This window comes from Phyllostomus discolor, chromosome 4 (genome assembly GCF_004126475.2).
Source record: "Phyllostomus discolor isolate MPI-MPIP mPhyDis1 chromosome 4, mPhyDis1.pri.v3, whole genome shotgun sequence".
In the NCBI taxonomy this organism is placed as follows: Eukaryota; Metazoa; Chordata; class Mammalia; order Chiroptera; family Phyllostomidae; genus Phyllostomus; species Phyllostomus discolor.
This window is the reverse complement of record NC_040906.2, coordinates 288,471-308,214: the sequence shown is the minus strand read 5'-3', so window position 1 is coordinate 308,214 and position 19,744 is coordinate 288,471. Positions and strand designations below refer to the sequence as shown.

Genomic DNA, 19,744 nt, shown 5'->3' with positions numbered 1-19,744 from the left:
TCGGTGGCAGAGTGAGGACTGGAAAACCCTTAGGAGAAAACCCAGGAGTAGATTTTCATGACAGCGGGTTAGAGTGGGGTTTCTTAGGTAGGACCCGAAAATCACAAATGAGAAAAGAAAAAGGAGGTAAGTTGGATTTCATTAAAATAACATTTGTGCTAGAAATAATACTGTTGAGAAAGTGAAGATAATGAGAGCATATTATATATCTGATAAGGAATTTATATCTAAAATGTGTTTTTAAAAATAACTCTGAGCCCTGGCTGGTGTAGCTCAGTGGATTGAGCATGGGCTGTGAACCAAAGGGTCACGGGTTCGATTCCCAGTCAGGGCACATGGCTGGGTTGTGGATCAGGTCCCCAGTGGGGTCTGCATACAGGCAACCACACACTGATGCTTCTCTCCCTCTCTGTCTCCCTCCCTTCCCCTCTCTTTAAATAAATAAATAAAGTAACCCTGACAGCTCAACCCCAAAAACACAAGTAACCCATGCACAGTGTCACCCCAGGTCACACGGCCAAACAGCCCATCCTGCTCTCTGCGTGGGTGTCACCTTCGTCTCAGCTCTCGTACCTCTGCTGTGTGCTCTTGTGCGCCAGGGGCAGGACCTTTATTGACTACTTTTGATTTTCACGATGACATTTGGGTCACAATTCCATCTGCTAAAGAGGCGACATTTCTGCTGAGTGCCCACTTGGCGTTTGTTTCTTTCTCTTTCTCTCCTTTTATCTGGAATATCTCAGAATATTTGCTGTGATGGTTCTGTGTCGATCACCCACTTTGGAAGCCAGTGAGTTGTCCGTGGGTCGTCTGCCTCGAGGAGGTCTCGTGTGGGTGGCCGGCCACAGACTAGTCGAAGCCGGAAGGGCCTCCAGGGACCGGAGGTCCGGATGGGAGCGAGTTTGGCCTTCGCTCCGCCTCGGCCCGTGCAGGTCCTGGCAGCGGCATCTCTGCGGGGCCACCTCTCCTCCGGTCCCACACGTGTCCCCTGCGGTGGCGCCCGTGCGCTGCCACGCCGGGCGGGTCTGCGTGGGGCCCCTCCCCTCGGCTGCGCAGGCAGGACCGAGCTCTGACCCCACAGGCTGCACCCCCGCCCCCGCTGTGAGTGCGCTCTGGCTCTCGTCTGCGTCGGCAGGCTCCGGCTCTGCCGCTGCCGGCACGCTGGCCGCCGAGCCTGTGGTCGGACTTGGGCACGTGCTCGTTTTGCTGAAAGTGGGCTTCATATTTTTGTTTCTTTCCTAGTTTTTGATTTTGAATGGTTCCACAAGAGATTGAGGAATGACAGCGTAGTACCAGAGAAAGTCCACAAGTACTTCGGGGCCTCCCCCACCCCCCACCCTGTCCCGGAGTTTGTGGTTCCTCCCGGGTCCCGAGCTCGGTCGTCCCGGGCGCTGCTCCGTGTCCCGGGCGCGCGTCTCCTTCCGTGCCCACCGCCGACCGTGCCCTGCACCCTCCTCCTCCTCCTCTGCTGCCTGCGGCTCCCGTTGTGGTTTAGTTCTCCTCTGTGCTCCCCCCACCCCCAGAGCCCCCTCGTTTTATGACACATTGACCTGTCCGAGGATCTTCAGTGTTTTAAATTAAGCTTTCTTTAGTGTAGCACAGCTGCTTAGTTCACTGGAAGTCCATTTTTGTGCTCTCCGAGGCCCTCCCTTGTTGCAGGAGTTTGGTGTTCAGTGTCTGCTCATTCGTGGCGTCTGTGCACGTTTGCAAATGAGGCTGCAGGCTGCCTGGTGCTGGCTTCCCTGCCCGGTTTTGGAGTGCGGTGTTCCCAGGCGAGCTCCCCTGTGAGAGTGCCCGGCAGGGGTGTGGGTGGCACGCCGACAGACAGGTTTCCCTTCTGGGGCTGTGTTTGCACAAGCACACACAAGCAAGGACAGGCAGGCCGACCAGAGCCCTTCGCTGATGAGGAAGAAGAGGGAGTTGCCCAGGAGGCTACTGAGCCGAGACACCTGTTTCGCTTTGTCCCTGAGGCTCCGTTAAAGACAAGGAGTAAAAGGTGGGTCTCTCCCACCTCCTAAAACTCATGAGAAGTAGAGACCAGGTGTTTGGTGCCAAATCCGACACGGCCCGTAAGAACGTGGTGTCCTCCTCCGTGTGGCATCGCCCTGGTGCCAGGAGGCCTCCCCGGTCCTCCCCAAGGCCAGGGCAGGTGGCATGTGAACCTTCCAGGGCTTCTGCACCCCCTGCGTTTAGGGAACTCGTCAGCAACTCTGTCCTCAGGCCGCCCCATGAACTGGGGACTTGAGGAGGGAGCTAGCAGACAGGTGCCACGTGGGCCTCTCCCACTCGCACACCCCGTCGGGCCGAGCCAGCTTCTGTGCCGTTCCGTGGGCCGCCTGCCCTAGCCAACATGTGGCAGGAGAGCCGCTGGGGACTTGGGCTTGTTTCCCCTGGTTTCAGGGCTCTTCTTTCCCAGGTGAAGCTGCTGAGGCCCGGAGACCATGGGCCTTTCCAGGGACTGGTCAGGAGACCAGTGCACCAACTCTGTAAGCTGGGAAATGGGTGGGAGGGACAGCCAGCTGCGGGGGGGGGGGGGGGGAGCACTGAGGAATTGCGGGACTGGAGTGTGGGGAGAATCGCAGGGGTGGGGGCCCTGGGTCCCCGGCACCTGCCTGGCAACCTACTGGCAGCTGAGCCACGGCACCAGGAGCCCAGCGCCACAGAAACCGAGCGAAGCCTTGTTCCTGTGGATCCCAGTCTCGCAAAGCAAAGCTGGGGGTGGGCTCAGGGCAGAGGCAACCCCTAGAAAACGCTCCCCCACATTAACGGGTTCAAATGTGGGGACGTCTGTTGTCCTGTCTCCTTGAGTCATGGAAGAGCGACCATAGACAGAGCTGAGTGCCGAGGGACCCGCCGCTAAGAAGCTCGTCTTAGGCTCATCCCCTCTCTCCTGCACCCAGAACCCTCCCCCCCCCCCCCCCCCCGCGACAGGCAGGCAGGCGCAGCCGCCCCTGTCACCCGCCCAATTCTGCACGAGTCTGCAGTGGCAGCAGCTGGGGGCTGTAGGAGAGCCCACGGTGTGGGAGTGGGCCAGGGAGCACGGGACGCCCACCGGAGACGCCGGCGACCCTGCACGGAGCCCAGGGTGAACGGTGCTGCAGCTTCCCACGGGCTCTCGTGACTCCTCTCCTGCCTGCCCCAGCGTGACGTTGCTCGAGGAAGTCGGGGCCGATTCAGCCGCCAGACAAGGGAACTCCCCAGCGGCCGAGACACGCATCCTGCAGCAGGAGCGGGCATCTGGATGGAGACGCTGTGGGCTGGCAAGTGAACTGAACGGACGGACACATGAAACAAGTTGAAGGAAGAAGTCAAGCTTTTTCCAGAGGAATTTTCCCACACTGCTTAAGACAAAGAATAAAGGAGCACTTTGTTAGCTGAGCTTTGGTCGCCCGTCCGCACCAGACACAGGCCGAATGGCACTCGGTGACGTAACCCTTGCACAGTGCACGTTCTGTCTGCGCCATCCGGCTGCGGAGGTGGCCACAGGGAGCAAAAGTCGGGTCTTTACACTGTGTCTGTGCATCGTGCTCCCGGTGCCCCTTCTCCTGCAGCCGGCCCTCGGAGCTCAGGGCTGGCCTGGCCGCCGCTCGCTCCCTGGGAGCCGGCTCCGCGGCCGTTGGTCTGGCGCCGTGGGGCCTGCAGGGCCGGCGCCGCACTGCTGCCGGCCTCGTCCTCCCGCCGTCCGGGGCTCTGGGCGCGTCCAGTGGGCACTGCAGTCCACCTGGCGGTGGACGTCTGCGTGTTCAGGGGAGAGGGTGGATTCTGAGCACAGATGTGAGCAGGTGCAGGTGCACGTGTGACGGAACAGGGAACCGGGAGCCCAGTCGATGGCGACAGTTAATGACCCCGGTCAGGACGCCCCTCTAGAAGTTATGGGGGATGAACCTGTGAAAGAGTGTTGTGGCACGTCATGTTGGAAACACTCTTCGAGTTTGGCATCTAAAACTCACTGCAGAGAAGGTGGCGAGCTCTCCTGCATTTCGGCAGGAGACGTTAGCTAACCGGTCGCCGTGTTGTGCGACGTGCCTGTCGAGGAACAGGGGCTGCGCCCCGTCTGCTCCCTGCTCCTCGCGGCCCTGCGCCGCAGGACCGGGGGCGCCAGAGGCCTGCCCTGGTGTGCCGACGGGGCGTCACTGCGTCACATCCCCAGAACCCCCTGCTTCCAGCGCGAGAACTGTGTTTCTTCTTCAGTGGGGAGAACCCAGGCTCCGCCTCCCCACCCCGGGGGCGGCCAGGACTCCACGCCCAGTCTGCTCGGGGCTGCCCTGCAGAGCCTTTTCCCGGGGCGGGGGAGGGGGCGCTGGGATGGCTGCAGTCAGGGCACTGATTGAGGTGGGCATGGCTCTGTCCGCCGACACGGTGCTGCCCACGCAGAGGCCTCGGGCTCACTCCCCGGAAAGGCGTTGGGTGTGCCCAGTCCCTTTCGTCCCCTGTCCCGTCCCGGGTGCTTGTGCTGAGGGCACGGTTAAGCACTCGCTGGTGGAGGCAGTACTGGAACAGGTCTTATCTGTGCACACGGTTTTGCCCCGCGAAGTGCTGGTCAGAAGCGGGTTTGTGAGAAGATGGTGCGGGCGTGCAGTGGGCCGCCCCAGCCCTGCTTGCCGGGGACACAGGGACGCGTGGCTGCTTTCAGACTCTGAGCTCCGCCCCTCCGATAGACTCGGCGTTCACGTCTCTCACGGGTGCAGGGGGCCCGTGTGCGTGCACATGTGTGTGCGTGTGCGCGAGAGCACGCATCTCTTAGGGTTGTTTTGTGAACAGCCTGTTTTTACCCATTTTTCTAATCTCCCTCGCTCTAATCTCATTGCTGATTTTTGAAGTTTGCTGTGTTTTAAGGAAATTAGCCCTTTGTCTGTAACAGGAGCCATAAATGATTTTTCCCTGTTTGTCTTTGAAAAAGTCTTTTGACTTCACAGTCCTCCTTTCTTGGCAGTCACTTTCGGGTTTTGTGTTTTCGGCCCCTCGAGCTTCCCATCGTGTCTGCCAGCTTCCGGAGTGTGCTGAGAACAGCCTCCTGCCCACCGGGCATGACACAAAACTGTCTTGTTGCTGCTCTTTCGTGAATAGATGCTTTTGTGGTTGGATGTTTTACTCACCCTGAAATTGTGATGGGAGGTAAGGCTGCAGCCATGTTTTCTCCAGGTAGGTACCCAACAGTATTCGCCGGGAGATGTTTTCCTCCCACTGACTGATGTGAAACGCCACCTGTATCAGACACTCCAGCACCTGACGTGTTGTGCTGGGATATATCTCTTCGCCTCTTGTGTAGATGTGCACCAGGACCAGACATTTTAATTCTATGGTTTTCGACGATTGGAGTACCTGATGAGGCCATTCCTCCCCTCTTTTTCCTCCTCAGACATTTCTTGGCCTCCTCTGCGTTCAGAAATGCGCGTCGGCTGTAGCATCGGCCTCCCCGGTGTCTCGGCTCGCACTGCTGACACCTTCGTCCAGACTGGGGGCTGGTCCAGAGGAGCCGGCGTGCCTGTGGGAGGTCTCTCCCCCGGCCTCTGCGCTGTCTGCCCGCCCCCTCTCGTAACGGTGGCCTTTGCATGGTCTTCCTAGAGCCTTCCTTTGTTGTTAAACGTATCCCAGGTACCTCTGCTTGCTTCATTGCCATTACAAGTGCGGTGGATTCGTCCTTCCCGTCCTAGAGACGGTGCTTATTCGTGTGTGTGGAAGCCGTGGATGTCCGATCAATAACTTCCCCCACCACCTAGTAATGGAATTCCTTCTTTTTCGTAATAGTGTTCTGCTTGGTGTTCTTGGGTTTTCAGTTACTTAGCATGTCTGCAAGTGATGGCTCTCCCTCTTGTCTGGTTTCCCTCTCAGTCCTCCCCTGTATCGACGTCCGTGTGAAGCAATGGCGGCAGATGCGCTGCCAGGAGGGACCCGTCTGGGTAGATGGTGAACAGTCACCTGTCTCTTTCGTGGACGGCAGGAGTGCAAATGGGGTTTTATGAGATGCTTTCTCGGCATCTCAGATTCTAGGACTCCTCAAAGGATTGTTTTTTCCCCCTGTAGGTGGATTAGTGTGGTAATGAAGGTCTAACATTATATTGAACTATCCTCTACCTTTTGAATAGTTTTACTTGGTTATGGCTTATTCCTCTCTAGTTGTTGCTGAATATTGTCTGCTGACGTTTGGGGATATTGTTATTGATGTCCATCAGTGGACAGTTTTCTGTGGGACGTGTGTGTGGGTCTGCTTGCGGTTTAAGGATTCCTTGTCATAAAAAAGATTTAGAAGGGGTTCCCCACTACTGTGTTTGGATCAATTTAAAATGGCTTTGGAAATGTCTGGTTCTTCGTGACTTGTGAAAACGCCTGATTCTGATGGTGTTTGTAAGAGTCGGACATGTATTTCAGGTGACACAGAGAATCCAAAATTCCTTTTCTTACCTGAACATGGGATAATTGGCTTGTGTAACTTTTTTAGTTTAATAGAATTTACTCCAATTCAGGAGGTTGAACACACCTGCATACATATGCCTGTATGTGTATCCATTTGTGTGCATGCCCATACACGTGTTTCCATTCACACATATGTATATGTGCATATGGATACAAACACGTGTGTGGCTGAGTGTACGTTGGCACCAGACTCATGAACCCTCTCCTGGGTGTGGGACTCTGCACGACCACGACTCGTCAGGTACGTGCCGCCGTGTGCCGGCACACGGATGTGCACTGCCGTCCCTTGGCCCAGGCGGCAGGCCTCCTGGGGCGAGCGAACCCGCTGTGCGGCCCAGGCGTGGGAGGCCCGGTAGGGCTGCACCGGGCCAGCACATGGGGTGCCATGCGGCGGAAGAAGAGGGCGGGGCTGAAGGCAGTAGAGCAGTGACAGCGGTCCGGGGGCCAGGGGTCGGTGGCACACCTCACACGGGCCGGGCCTGGGGGCTCGAGGATGGTTGAGACGCAGCCCCTGCCCTTCACATTCGCCGTCAAGGAGGAGGGACTCCCCCAGACACTGGCGTGCACGGCCGCCAGAGCGCGCCACTGGAGGTGAGCGCCAGGCGCCTTGGTGGTGAGGCGGGACTGGCCGAGATCAGGGCGCCTGCAGATCAGGTGGCTGGCCGGGCTCTCCAAGGACGCGTTGCAGGTCAGCAGAAGGAAAGGAAGAGCAGCCTTCCTGCGAGGGGACTAGCCTGGGTGTGCAGGTCACAGGACTGCACACTCAAGCTGACCCCAAGGAGCCCCCGGCCCCACCCACCTCCAGTCCTGCAGCGACCTGGCCCCCTCAGTCAGCAGGGAAGATAGAGAGGAGGGACCGCACGGTTGTCCCGGGGACCGTGGGTGAAGGTGTGCCGAGGACACCTGGCTTGGAGAGCGCTTTCCAAGGTGGTCTTACAGCCCAGGGGCTATCAAGGGGTTGGATGCCGCAAACTCTGTGATTTCCACGATCTCTGGCCTGTCCACCCCCAGGAGGACCTGGCTTGCACCCCTCTGAGACGTCCGGGTTGGGAGGCATTGTCCTCGAATGCACAGAGCGGGTGTGGGCACACCCCTGCCGCCCCCCAGCAGGTGGAGAGGCTGCCCCCGGCACCTGCGCGAGGGGAGGACGGGGAACCGCCCTCCGTGCTGTGTTTCCAGCGTAAGGTCCCCTGCCGCGCCCCTTTCATTCTGACGAGACGCGTCCTCGTTAGGGCGGAGGGCAGGTTCTTTCAAACAAGAACCCTCGCTCCAGCAGCACCAGCACGTGTGTGCGCCGTCAGGAAGTCTGGTGCTCACGCCCAAGGAGCACGATGTCCTTCGGAACGGAGGAGGTTTTGCCTGCTCCCGTAAACCCTTGCACGTATTATTTTTTAATTGCAAAAACGATATGCCTGTTGAAGAAAATTCAGACACCACAGAAACTCCTAAATAGGGTAAAGCTGAGAGCCCTGGTCCCCTCGCTGAGGGCACCGTGGCCGCCTTTGGGGCACGGTGTCCGGCCTTCCGGGCTGGCTCCCGCTGCACGCGGACGGGCCGTGTGTGCTCCATCCAGCGGGGCCGTGCTGCACACGCCGTGCGGGCTTGGAAGCGCGCTCTCTTGGCGACACTGCAGTCTGGGGCTTCGTTCCGCGGTCGCACACGCAGGGCGCTGTGCGTGTTTTCCGTCACGGAGGCCCCGCCGTTCAGTTCCCCGGCCGTTCGCTGAGTGCGTCCTGCACGTCCGGCTCGTCCAGCGGGCGGGCGGGCACCTGCAGGAGGGAGCCCCAGAAGCGGAACGGCCGGGGCAGGGGTGCTCTCCAGCGGCTCAGCCGCGTGTGGGTGCGGCCGTGTGCCCAAGGCCACGCCGCCGCTGGTTTTCTACCCGGAGGGTGTCTCTCCGCCCCGTCACGGGTGCAGTCGGAGACAGACCGGACCTCGCAGCGTGAGTGTGGCCTGTAACCTTGTTCCATGTCCTTCTCCACAGAAGTTTCTCGTTTCCACGCAGTCAGCTCTCTCAGCTTCTCCTCGTGCTCTGCGTAGGGAGACTCCGCCCACCCCCGGGGTGTAGACCTGTTCCCCTCCACGTTGCTCTGGGCTGCAGGGGCCGGCGTGTGGAGCCTGTTGCCCGCCGCGCCTGAGAAAGATCCCTGTCCTTCCCCACGGGCACGAAGGGCCACCAGATGCCGTGTCTGTCGCTGGGGTCGCACACAAACGTGGGCTTCGAGACCCACCTTCTTAGCAGACACCAGGCTCTGACCAAGTGTTTGCCAGGACTAGAAATGATGTCCGTAGCCTAAAGTCACAGAGAAATCTGACTACAGACACTGAGGATGTAAAATTGAAAGAATTTTTTTAGCTTTACTTGGTGTCAGTTTCTGAGTGCAGATTGCCCCGGGCCCATTTGTTTGCTCTGTGGCCGTTCGCAGCCCTCCCGGAAGGGAGGGAAACGGGGCGTTCACGGTCGGCTGTGGGGTCCGTGCGCGGGAAGCAGCCCTGTGCCCCCGTGCTCCTGCACCTCTGCGGCTTACGGCCCCTCACCCCCCCCCCGTGCTTGCTCTCTCCTGTCCCCCACAGCCCAAGTGCGACGGCCAGCTCCTACTGACACGCGTGTGGCGGCGCTTGAACCTGATAGAGTGCGACTACTTCGGGCTGGAGTTCCAGAACGTCCCGTCCTACTGGGTAGGTGCTCCTCGCTCGTTTGGAAACGGGCTCCAAGTGTGCTGTGCTGTCGCGCCCTCGCCCAGGGCTGTCTGCAGCGCCGTGCTGCCAGCCCCTGCCTGCTCTCAGCTGAGCCCCCCACAGGGCTGGGGGTGCCGTCGGTGCGTGGCAGCACTGGCGCCCGTGACTTGGCGAGGTCCTCGTGCAGCTGGCACTGCCCCCGGGCCCTCAGCAGGATCGGGGGGCGCCGTGTGGTGTGAGACGGCGGGGTCTCGCTGCCAGCGCCCCATCGGAGGTGGTCCTGAGGCCTGCGGGGGCTGGCTGGTTGGTGGAGGAACTAGTTAACAGACTCGTTCTCTCTCCTTCACTCCTCTCCAGGTTTGGCTCGAACCTATGAAACCCATCATTAGGCAAGTACGAAGTAAGTCCTTTTTTTAACTTATTACAGTTTGTTCATCTAAGATACTTTGGTTCTCCACTGTTTAAGTGTGGGGTGTGACCAGAGGCTCTCTGTCACCACACGGCAGCCATGACAGGGGGCGCCGGCGGAGGACGGACCTGGGGATCGCCATGCGCTCAGCGCTGCCCCCGCTCGGGGTCTGGGTGACGCGCCTCACAGTCCGAGGCCGTGTGAAGAGTCAAGTCCTGTTCTGTAGTTGTAAACATAGTTATAATCATAAACATAATTTTTGTGAGTCTCTATTAAATTTTGAAAATTTAACACATATGATAATGCTCTTAATTCTTATATAGTTGTATGGGCTGAATTCACCAGGGTTTTTTTTCATAAAGATTTTATTTATATTTAGAGAGAGAGGTAGGGAAGGAAAAAGAGAGGGAGAGAAACATCAGTGTGTGGTTGCCTGTTGTGCACCCGCTACTGGGGACCTGGCCCACAACCCAGGCATGTGCCCTGACTGGGAATCGAACTGGCGACCATTTGGTTCGCAGCCCACACTCAATCCACTGAGCCACACCAGCCAGGGCACCAGGAACTTTTTAAGGACTAAACTGAATCTGTAGGAGCAACTTTGTTATTCACTGATGAGCTAAGGACATTTCAGTTGCTATAGCATTTTAGCAAAACAATTCCTTTTCCTTTTTGGTGAAATTACATGGTTGTGTTATAAAATTTCAGGAAAGCTAAGATACTCAGGCGAGCTTTCCCTCACAGCAGTTAGGTTATTCAGGTTGGTGTGGTGGTGACTGGTAACAGTGTTGTCTCAGTAAAGTATGTAAGGAGTTAAAAAATAGTTTTTATTACTACTAGTCCTGTGAACACCTTAACTTTTAAAAATAAAAATATGTCAGAATTTTAATGTGCAATTTCCTGCCTGTTGTTAGAGTTTCCTTGAGGAACCTCCATTTAGCACAGCAGTTTTGAGTTTCTCTTTGATGTGTATGACTGGTACTTAGGATTCACAGTTTCACGCTTGGGAAATTTCATAGTAGCATCTTCTTTGGAAAGATTTGCTTTAACAGTCCATTTGAAAATACTAGCTCAATTATATTGTAACACATGGGAAGATAGCAGATCCAGAGATTGGCCTTATTTGTGACATTTAAATTTTTTCTTTTTATAGGGCCAAAGAGTGCAGTGTTCCGCCTGGCGGTGAAATTTTTCCCACCTGATCCGGGTCAGTTGCAGGAAGAATACACACGGTAAAGAGCCTGCTCCGGGCGGGGCCTTGAACTCACCTGTGTTCTCCCCCAGCGCCTGGCTCACTGGGTGCCCAGGGCATGTGTATGCAAGGAATGAGTGAGCCCAGCACACACGTGAAAGTTGTGATCCACGTGTAACAGAGAAGAGAAGCACTTTGCAGTTGACCCTTGTACACACACAAATGTGAACGGACTCCGAAGGTTTGTGGTGCAACTGAGAGTAAGAAACGGGGCGTGAGGCCACCTCTGACTGGTGGTCTCTAAGTGGGCCCAGATGTGCACATGTGTGTGAGAGCTCAGGAATCTGCCCGCACAGTTTCCTCTCCTCAACGAAACACGTTTAATGAGGAGAAGCCCCAGCGCGGGAGCCCTCAAGACTGGGTGCGGCAGAGCTGCGTCGGGCGCCTGCCTGCTGCTCGAGCCCACAGGCGACTCCGCAGAAACGATGGAACGGCAGCACTGAACGTCTGTTTCACCTGGGCAGGAGGGTCACGGAAGGCCTTTCCCTTGGGTTTTGTGTGTCCCCTTTGTAACAAGAAAGAAGCAGCAGCCTAAAAAACGACTCGAAGCCCAAGGTCAGGCGTCAGACGGCGGAGGGCCATGGACGGTGAGGAAGGGACAGGAGGCACTGCCCCTGCAACAGCGCAGGCGCGTCCCAGACGGCTCAGGGCCTCCCTCCACCCAGTCTCGGGGGCCGTTCGCCCCCGCGGAGCGGCAGGGCGGCCTGCTGGAGCCCTGACACCTGCCGAAAAGTCCCCGAGGGGCCGGCTTCTAAACCCTCGTCTGTATTCAAGGGGGCGCCTGGACAACCTGAGATGCCTCCTGGAGGGCGGGCCCGGCAGTGCAGGTCTCCGCTGGGTGAGCGTCGTTCCAGGAGCCCGTCTGTATCTGCCCCAGCGGCGGGGGTTGGGGGGGGCTGCGTTCAGCTTCAGTGCATTTTTTTTTTTTTGAAGACCTAGGACTCGGGCCCGTTTCACGATGGGAGATGGACGAGCGCACCTGCCCACACGGCACTGAGTGCTCAGCAGTGTTTGACTAAAAACGGCACGACCCCCATCACCCACCTTCCCTGTTCACCCAGTCTCACCCAAGAAACTTTTTTTTTGTTTTCCTGGATGAAAAAAGTCCTCAAAGGCAAACGTTTTGCTGCTGTGGAAGAGGTGAAACAAAGAGCAGCAGAAGCATCAAAATTGAAGAGTTCAAAAACTGAGCGGTGGAAAAATGTCTCAGTGGGTGTAGTGCATCTGATGGAGAGTGCTCTGAAGGTGACTGCAGTTTGAACAGGGAAGAATGCACAGCTTTTATAAATAAATTCTGGTTTGGGGGGCATCCCCTTGTATATGCCTGGAAGATGACAAGTAATAGGAAGTATTGCCTAATTCAGTCAGTGTCTTGGATTTCATTTATAAACAAGCACTTGTTTGTGGTAAGGAAATAAAAATGTGAAAGCAAAGGTGTGCAGAGTGCTGCCCAGGTGAGCCCCTGGCGTGCAGCTGGCCCAGTGCAGCGGCAGAACCCGCCTGGGGACTCCGCCAGAGGGCTCGCCCCGCCCGCCCCCACCCCCCAAGAGCACGCACGGGGCTTTCCATGTGAGTGTGCACAGGGCTGCAGCCTCATTACTTACCCATTCTCATTTGCGTTCCGGTTATTTCCAGTTTTTCTCTCTATCATGCTCCCAGAAAGCACCCTTGTCCACGTACATGCCTGAGCTCTGGAAACACTCTGCTGGAACGACCGGGTTAAGGGTGCGCACCTTTGTGTTGTGAGAGCTCGTGCTGGACTGCGGATCCCAGCAAGGGCGGGGGGGGGGGGGGGGCACGTGTCCTGTCCGCCGTCGTGTTTCCAGACCCTGCAGCGGCGCCTGGGTCTCCGTCTGGCCCGGCAGTCACTGTTGGTGGACCGCGCGAGCCACCACAGACCGCCTTCCCTGTGACATGCTCACCAGTGGTGCCAGGAGTCCTGCCCCCAGGTTCTAGCCAAGAAGTCGCGTTCATCTGCTCACGGGATCACAGCCACGTGTGGTGCTGTGTCTTCACTGGTGTCTCTGCTTCATCACACGGAGCCGTGGGTGCAGCAGGAGTGAGGGGCGTGCGGGGCCGTGGGCCGGGCCGGGCCCCTGGCGACCCTGCCGCAGCGCACAGCTGCGGCTGCAGGCTGCCCTGCGATGGAGACCTGGGGAGCGCGTTCTGGAACCTCTGGAGCTGATCTGTCTGATGTCTGAATTCCCTTCTAGATACTTGTTTGCCTTGCAGCTGAAGAGGGACCTGCTGGAAGAGCGTCTGACCTGCTCCGACGCCACGGCGGCCCTGCTCACGTCCCACCTCCTGCAGGGTGAGTGCCGGCCCGCACGGGTGGTGCTGCTGCGGGGCAGGGTGGCTCTGCACCTGCGGCGTCTCTGCGGGCTTGAGACGGGCTTGAGGTAAAAAAGACGTACTCCCCTGACAGCCGTTGGACCCTACCTGCCGTTTGCAAACCATGTGTAGCCTGAAAACACATGAAATGGGAAAGAAACATTGTTCCTCGAGGGTTTGAGAGGCCCTGAAGGGAAGATTGGCTTGAAATACATTATCGTGAAACAAATGAATCCCGGTCACGGTAGTCCTGAGACAGCTGTAAAGCGTGTCTGAAACTTAAACACGGCAGTTCATACACCTGTGTCTTCATCTTCAAAACGCAGAAAAAACTATCCTCACCTGTGCTTATGTTTGGCTTCATAGCATAAGATATTTGGAAAAATAAAATACAAACGCCCTGGCTGGCGTAGCTCAGTGGGTTGAGTGCAAGACTGTGAACCAAAGCGTCGCAGGTTCGATTCCCAGTCAGGGCACATGCCTGGGTTGCAGGCCACGGCCCCCGGCAACTGCACATTGATGTTTCTCTCTCTCTCCTTCTCCCTTCCTTCCCTCTCTAAACATATATAAATTTTAAAACATACAAACCCTTGTTTATATTTTTCTTTTATATATACTGATTATTTTTCTACAGATTTAAGATAAAAATAGAAAAATTATTTTAAATCTGTAGTAAAGTAATGAGTTTATATGTATATTTGAAAGTTAAAATCCCTGACTGTAACCCTCTCATCTCAGCGGAAATAGGGGATTACGATGAGACGCTGGATCGCGAGCACCTCAAAGCCAACCAGTACCTGCCCCACCAGGAGCGCTGCCTGGAGAAGATCCTGGAGCTCCACCGCAAGCACACGTGAGTGAGTTGGCGCCGGCGTGGGCCGTCGGCGAGCCCGCACTAGGGCTCTGACGAGAGCCACAGCTGACCACAGCTCCCTGAGGGTGCGGTCACCCCGCTTGAGAAGAGGCCGGAAGGGACGTGAGGGCTGCGGAGGAGAGAGGGCAGGGGTGGTGGGGGGCGGCAGAGGCAGCCCTGCCGCGAGCAGGTGGGGAGCTGAGCAGCTGGCTCCCCTCACTAGCCCCTGCGTGTCTCCTGGGCTGAGGTGCAGGAGGCCCAGAGGGCGCCTGCTGGAGCAGGAGGGACTGAGCCGTGGGGGCGGACCGGAGAAGGCAGCCCCAGGGTGGCCCCTAGGCGGAGGGGAAGGTGGCCACGCGTGGACCCCGGGGCGCTCCACGGGCAGGGACTGTGGAAGACTCCGCCGTGGCCTAGTGAAGGGGCCTGTGGAGCGGTGGCCCCTTCGTCTGTCAGGCAGCCCCGTGTGGGTGACGCTCGGTCCTGCTGTCTGCTCGGGCGGGGGCAGCGTGGGCAGCCCAGACCAGGAGTCCAGCGCGAAGACGCTGTCCCGTAAGACACACGTGCTTTTTCACGCGCCTGCCACTCACCGGAGCTGAGGGCTGCCTTCCGTGTGCCCGTGTCGGCAGGCGCCGGGTGTGCAGATGCGGGCACGCGCCGCAGCGAGGACGGGAGCTGCAGGGGCGCCCTGGGGGGGCTGCTGCTTCGGGCAGGCAGACGGGAGGCTGGGTGGGGCGGGAGAGCTGGTGGGGGCTGGGGCTGCTGCCAGGCTCTGTGCGAGCTGGGCACGTGGCACGTGAGAGCGGAGAGCGGAGAGGCCGTGGAGCTGGTGGCGGTCTCTGCACCCAGCCTTCTGGTTCCTCCTGAAGAGAGGGTGTTCCGCGGGTCGGGCTGGACACCAGCCGCAGTGTTTAAGGGGCTGCGGGGGCTTTCAGAGCTGCCCCCTCCCTCTGTCACCTGAGAGCAGAGTCGAGGCTGAGCCTCCAGAATGCAAAGAAAACACCCCCCCCCCGCCCCCCAGGCAGTGGGCCCCAGAGGGCGGGCATGGCCGCCCTGAGCACGTGTGGCTGGTTGCGCTTGTCGTGGGCACAGCCGCAGGCAGCGGAGGGCCAGCCCCTCTGGCACAGCGCCTCCCTCGCTGGCTCGTTCCCCCGGTCACGTCTGCGCTCTCGGAACTGGGCCGTTTGCGGGGCTGTGACCCTGCTGTCTCTCGTCACAGGGGCCAGACGCCCGCGGAGTCGGACTTCCAGGTGCTGGAGGTGGCCCGGAAGCTGGAGATGTACGGCGTCAGGTTTCACAAGGCTTCCGACCGGGAGGGCACCAAGATAAGCCTGGCCGTGTCCCACATGGGAGTCCTCGTGTTCCAGGTAGGGGCTGGGGCGGCTCCGTGTGCCGCTGGGCACGGGGCCGGGTGGGCTTTCCCATTCGTTGGTGAGTTTTCGTGGCAACGAACAAGGTCTTGGACCTGGAGGGGAGCTTCGCGTGTCCTCTGATCGGACCCTTCACCCAGCAGACAGGTCGCCTTCTTGCCCCTGCCCTCGCCCCACGGAGCCCGTGCCCCCGCACCCGGGCCCGTCCCGCTGCTGCTGCTGCTGCTGTTGAAGCCAAGGCCGCCTGTGGAGCCAGCGCCGACTCGGGGGCCCTTCCCCGGGGCAGTCCCCGGGGTGGGTCTGGGTGGAGGTCGGGGCACACGGGGGCACACTGGAGGGAGTCGTGTGTGGCCTCGCGGAAGTCTCGCACAGCTCGAGTCTGGGTGGGTGGGTGGGTGCACAGAAGGCCCCTGCGTCCTGTCTGTGGTTGTGTCGCGTGTCCTGGGCTCCGGCTGGAGACGCAGGCCCTTCGCGGGTCAGAGTCCGTGGGCCACCCCCGTCCTGCCCGCCACCGTCCGCTGCAGGCCCCTCTCGGGAGCTCCGGGTCCCAGCTAGGCGCCCGCGCACCCGTGGTTGCGGGCGGTGACCTGCCTGCGCCGCACTCTTGTGCCCAGGCCCGCCTGGGGCTCGTCCTCCCCGGACACTCAGCCCACGACCCCTGCAGTGGCTGGTCCGTGCGGGCGCCCTGCCCGGGCTCACGCTCCTCGTCTTGACCTCGCCGTCACACCAGCGTCCTGCCAGGAAACGGCGTAGTTTTGACTTCAGACTCTGGTCGGTTGGGTTGTGTCCTGCACAAGACGTGATGGAAACTGGTTCGCACTGGAGACTTGAGCCACCGCACCCTTCCTTCAGGTGCGAGGTCCCGGGCCCTGCACCTGCTCACGCTGGTCACCGTCCCGACGTCACAGGTGCTGATCGCATATCTGTCCAGACCCCGCTGCTGTCACCTCTCACCATCTGTCACCAGAAAATGTGGAGAAAGCGAGGGCCTGGAGACGTCCAGGGTGGGCTTATTATCTGCTCCCTCACCCGCATGACAGAGATGGAGCTATTTCTCCTTTTACGTTTAAGTCAGAAAGAACAAAGACTGGAACGGAGAACCACAGCAGATGAGGGTGCCAACGAGGTTCTGGGAGCTGGGAAGCGGTAGACGTGTGGGAGAGACGAGAGCCCAACGGGTTCCGCCCCTGGAGGGAAAGCTGGGAGCTGGCCAGCGTGTCCCCAGGATCGTGCAAGGGCACCTCTCATCGGCCAGGAGCGGGCTGGGGCTGAAAACGGAAACCTGGTTCCGTCCGTCCGTCCGTCTGTCCGTGAGGAGGCGTGCAGCGCTGGACCCGAGCCAGGGCAGCCTCTTCCTCCCCGGGCACAGCTCGGAGGTGGAAGCGCCGGGTCGCTCGGACGGGGAGGGAGAGCCTGTGCCGCCACGTGGCCACAGGAGCCCTGTCGGGTGCGGCCCAGCGGGTGGGGCGCTGTCCCACAAACCTCGAGGTCGCCAGGGCCGCTCCCAGTCGGTGCACAGGCCTGGGTGGCGGGCCAGGTCCCCAGTGGGGGGGGGGGGGTGAGAGGCAGCCGATGGGTGTTGTTCTCCCTGTCTTTCTCCCTCCCTTCCCCTCTCTCTAAAAGGAAATAAATGATCTCTTTAAAAAAAGGAAAAGGAAAAGAAACATGCGGCCTGCCAACAGACCGCAGCTGGAGTGCACGGGGATGGCTGGTGGGAGGGTGGGCGCAGGAGAGGCCAGCAGCACCCGGGTCCCCGCCGGCCCCTGCCAGGGCGGGGCGGGGGGCCGGAGCCAGCAGCCCCAGTTCGGCATGCGCCGGGCGTCACGTGCTGGGCGTCACGCGGGAAGAGACTCGGACCCTGAGGCAGGAGCTCCCAGACGGCTCAGAGGACGTGCGGAGGCCAGCGAGCCGCTGGAAACGGGGGTTGCTTCTCTGGTGTTGCTGTTTTGTTCGGGTGGTTTTGTTTTGTGTTGTGTTTGCTTCTTCGGAGAACGTCTCCGAGAGTTCTCCAGTGTTTTACGTTGACGAGAAATCAGAGTAATTTAGGGTTTTGGCCACATTTTGGGACTGGGAAGCCCCCGGTCTCACCTGGGCCCTGGCACGTGTGTCTTGGCCTCGAGGACGTCTCTCAGATGGAGGATCTTCTAAACTGAGACACAGCTCACACACCCGGAATCCCACCGCTGGGAAGGGAACCCTCTGTTGTTTCCAGTGCCTTCACATCGTGGTGCGGCCCCCCCACTCCTGACGCCCTGCCAGGGCCTTCTCGTCACACCCACACGGCCACTGGCAGCAGCCCCCAGCCCCTGGCCCCCTCTGATCGGCTGCCTGTCTGGTCTGCACTGCTTCTGGACAGTCCGTGGAGGGGGGCCTCCTGCCCCGGCTCGCACAGGCGGCCCACGCTGCGCCACCATCCGCGCCCCCCTTCCCTGGCTGAGGGCCTGCTCGGTGCCTCTGAGAGGAGGACGTCATCGTCCTGCTGTCGCCCGTCTCGCATGGGCGGGAGAGCGTGGGTGGCCACGGCGGTTGGCCAGAAGATGCCAGGAAAGGGCTCTGTACGTTTAGGCGCTTTATGTTGAACCATTTCCGGCTTGCAGAAAAGCTAGACGCAGAGTTCCGTCACCCCAGGCCCCGCGCCCCACTCGGGGGTGCCGCCTGGGCCGGCCACCTTCTCCGGCCGCCCCAGCCCGCGAGCTGCGGGAGACCGCGTCTGAGAGAAGACCACCTTCTTCTCCCCGAGTCTCACGACCTGGGTGTTCCGGCCGTCGTGTGGGACGGGGTGGCCGTCACACGGGGTTGCCTGGGACTTGCCCAGGCACGGCTTCCCGGGCGCACAGGCTGCAGGCGTGATGACGTGCCTGGCGCACCCCATGCTGTGGCCTGCGGGACCCTCCCCTCCCAGGGTGCCCCCCGTCCCATTGCCAGTGGTGTCAGCGTCAGGCAGCGGCCGGGTGGGTTTGCCCTGGGTCGTCCGTGGGCAGGCTGTGGAGAGAGACTCGGAGACCCCCTCCCCCCACCTCCCAGGGGGGCCCGTCGCTGTGATGGCCACCTGAGGACGGCTTCGTAGATCCCAGTTTCCTTTTAGTTTCCTGTCTTCACTGCGGACTTGCGGATTCGTGTTGTACTCACGTTAAATTCAGACTGTGATAACCTGGGTTATAATCTGATGCTTTGCGGTCCCTCCTTGCCGTTATGCATTTTGATCTTTAAATCGCCCCGCATTCTTCCACTGGAGTCCCTTCAGGCTGGCTCCCGTGTCCTTGTCACACGTCCCAGTCATTTCCGAGCACATGCGCCCCTTCTTGCACAACAGAACATGCCGGGTTCGTTTCCCCCTCTGCCTGCTCCACCCAGGAAGCCCGCAGAGCCCTGGCCTGCTGGGTGGGGAGCAGCACTGAGGAGCCCAGGTCCACGTGCTCAGGGAGCACGCATCTCGGGCCAGCACCCGGGGCCCGCGCTGGCTTCCCCTCCTTGGAGAAGCTGAACCCCGAGGCTGCGGCCCTGCCCGGCCTCCACCGCTGCCCTGGTGACCCTCGGGCTTTTTTGCACGGGTGAGCTTCAAAAATGTCGATATTAATGTTAGTAAAAAAATAACTTACAATAAAGTCTTATCAAAGACATCGAGTTACCGTTCCAAAACAGACAGATTAGGGTGCAGTAGTAGCATTTCAGTTGGGAGTCACTCCAAATGCCGGCGTAAAATGCCGTGTGCGTGGCTGTGCCGTCCGGTGAGGGCGCACCTGACCGTCCTCTCTCCTGAGAAGGTGCGTGCCCTGAGTGTCTGTCTCTTGGATTTCAGTGCGCCACCAAAATCAACACCTTCAACTGGTCCAGGGTCCGGAAGCTCAGCTTCAAGAGGAAAAGGTTCCTCATCAAACTCCACCCAGAGGTCCACGTAAGTGATTCTGAGCGGCTGTGAAATTGTAAGAGAACGCATTCTGCTAGGACTGTGAGTTACTTTGTTATTCTGCGAATCATTTCACCGCGATGCACCCAGAACTTAAGGGCAGGGTCCGGCGGGGCTCCCCCCAGTCAGCCCTGCAGCTCCCTGGTGCGGGTGCAGCGTGAGGGGCAGGGCCGGGGTGGGCCGGGAGTGTGCCGCTGGGACAGGCCCCAGGGCTGCCAGACCGCTGGTGGTTTCCCCCCCACACTGAAGCAGAGGTGCTCCAGGCCGCGGAGCTGGAGCACACGGTGTGAGCTGTGCCCAGCACAGCGTCTGGGGTGAACAGAGGGGCGTTCCCCGCGGCCTGGGCATCTGTGACCCGGAAACTGACCTTTTCATAGCTCTAACCGAAGGAGCCTCGGTTCTCGGAAAGTAAATGTTCCTTTTGAGGTGAAGTAATAGTTGCATATGAGTTTACTGAAGTGAGTGAAAGTGGAAAAAGTTAATGTCCGTACAGTCTGGTAGTTGGCAAAAATTCGATACTTCACACTGTTCA

The 19,744-nt window shown here is 59.3% G+C and overlaps 1 protein-coding gene across 1 annotated transcript in view; it reads left to right on the top strand.

The window, feature by feature from the left end:
* The window catches only part of FARP2 (FERM, ARH/RhoGEF and pleckstrin domain protein 2), an 81,696-nt gene that overhangs the window by 21,710 nt on the left and 40,242 nt on the right, over window positions 1-19,744 (top strand). The window contains exons 3-9 of the mRNA XM_036022621.1: window positions 8,989-9,093; window positions 9,451-9,493; window positions 10,656-10,734; window positions 12,968-13,065; window positions 13,824-13,938; window positions 15,155-15,302; window positions 19,105-19,200. Coding sequence (XP_035878514.1) covers window positions 8,989-9,093; window positions 9,451-9,493; window positions 10,656-10,734; window positions 12,968-13,065; window positions 13,824-13,938; window positions 15,155-15,302; window positions 19,105-19,200 — 684 coding nt within the window. The remainder of the gene's footprint in view (window positions 1-8,988; window positions 9,094-9,450; window positions 9,494-10,655; window positions 10,735-12,967; window positions 13,066-13,823; window positions 13,939-15,154; window positions 15,303-19,104; window positions 19,201-19,744) is intronic.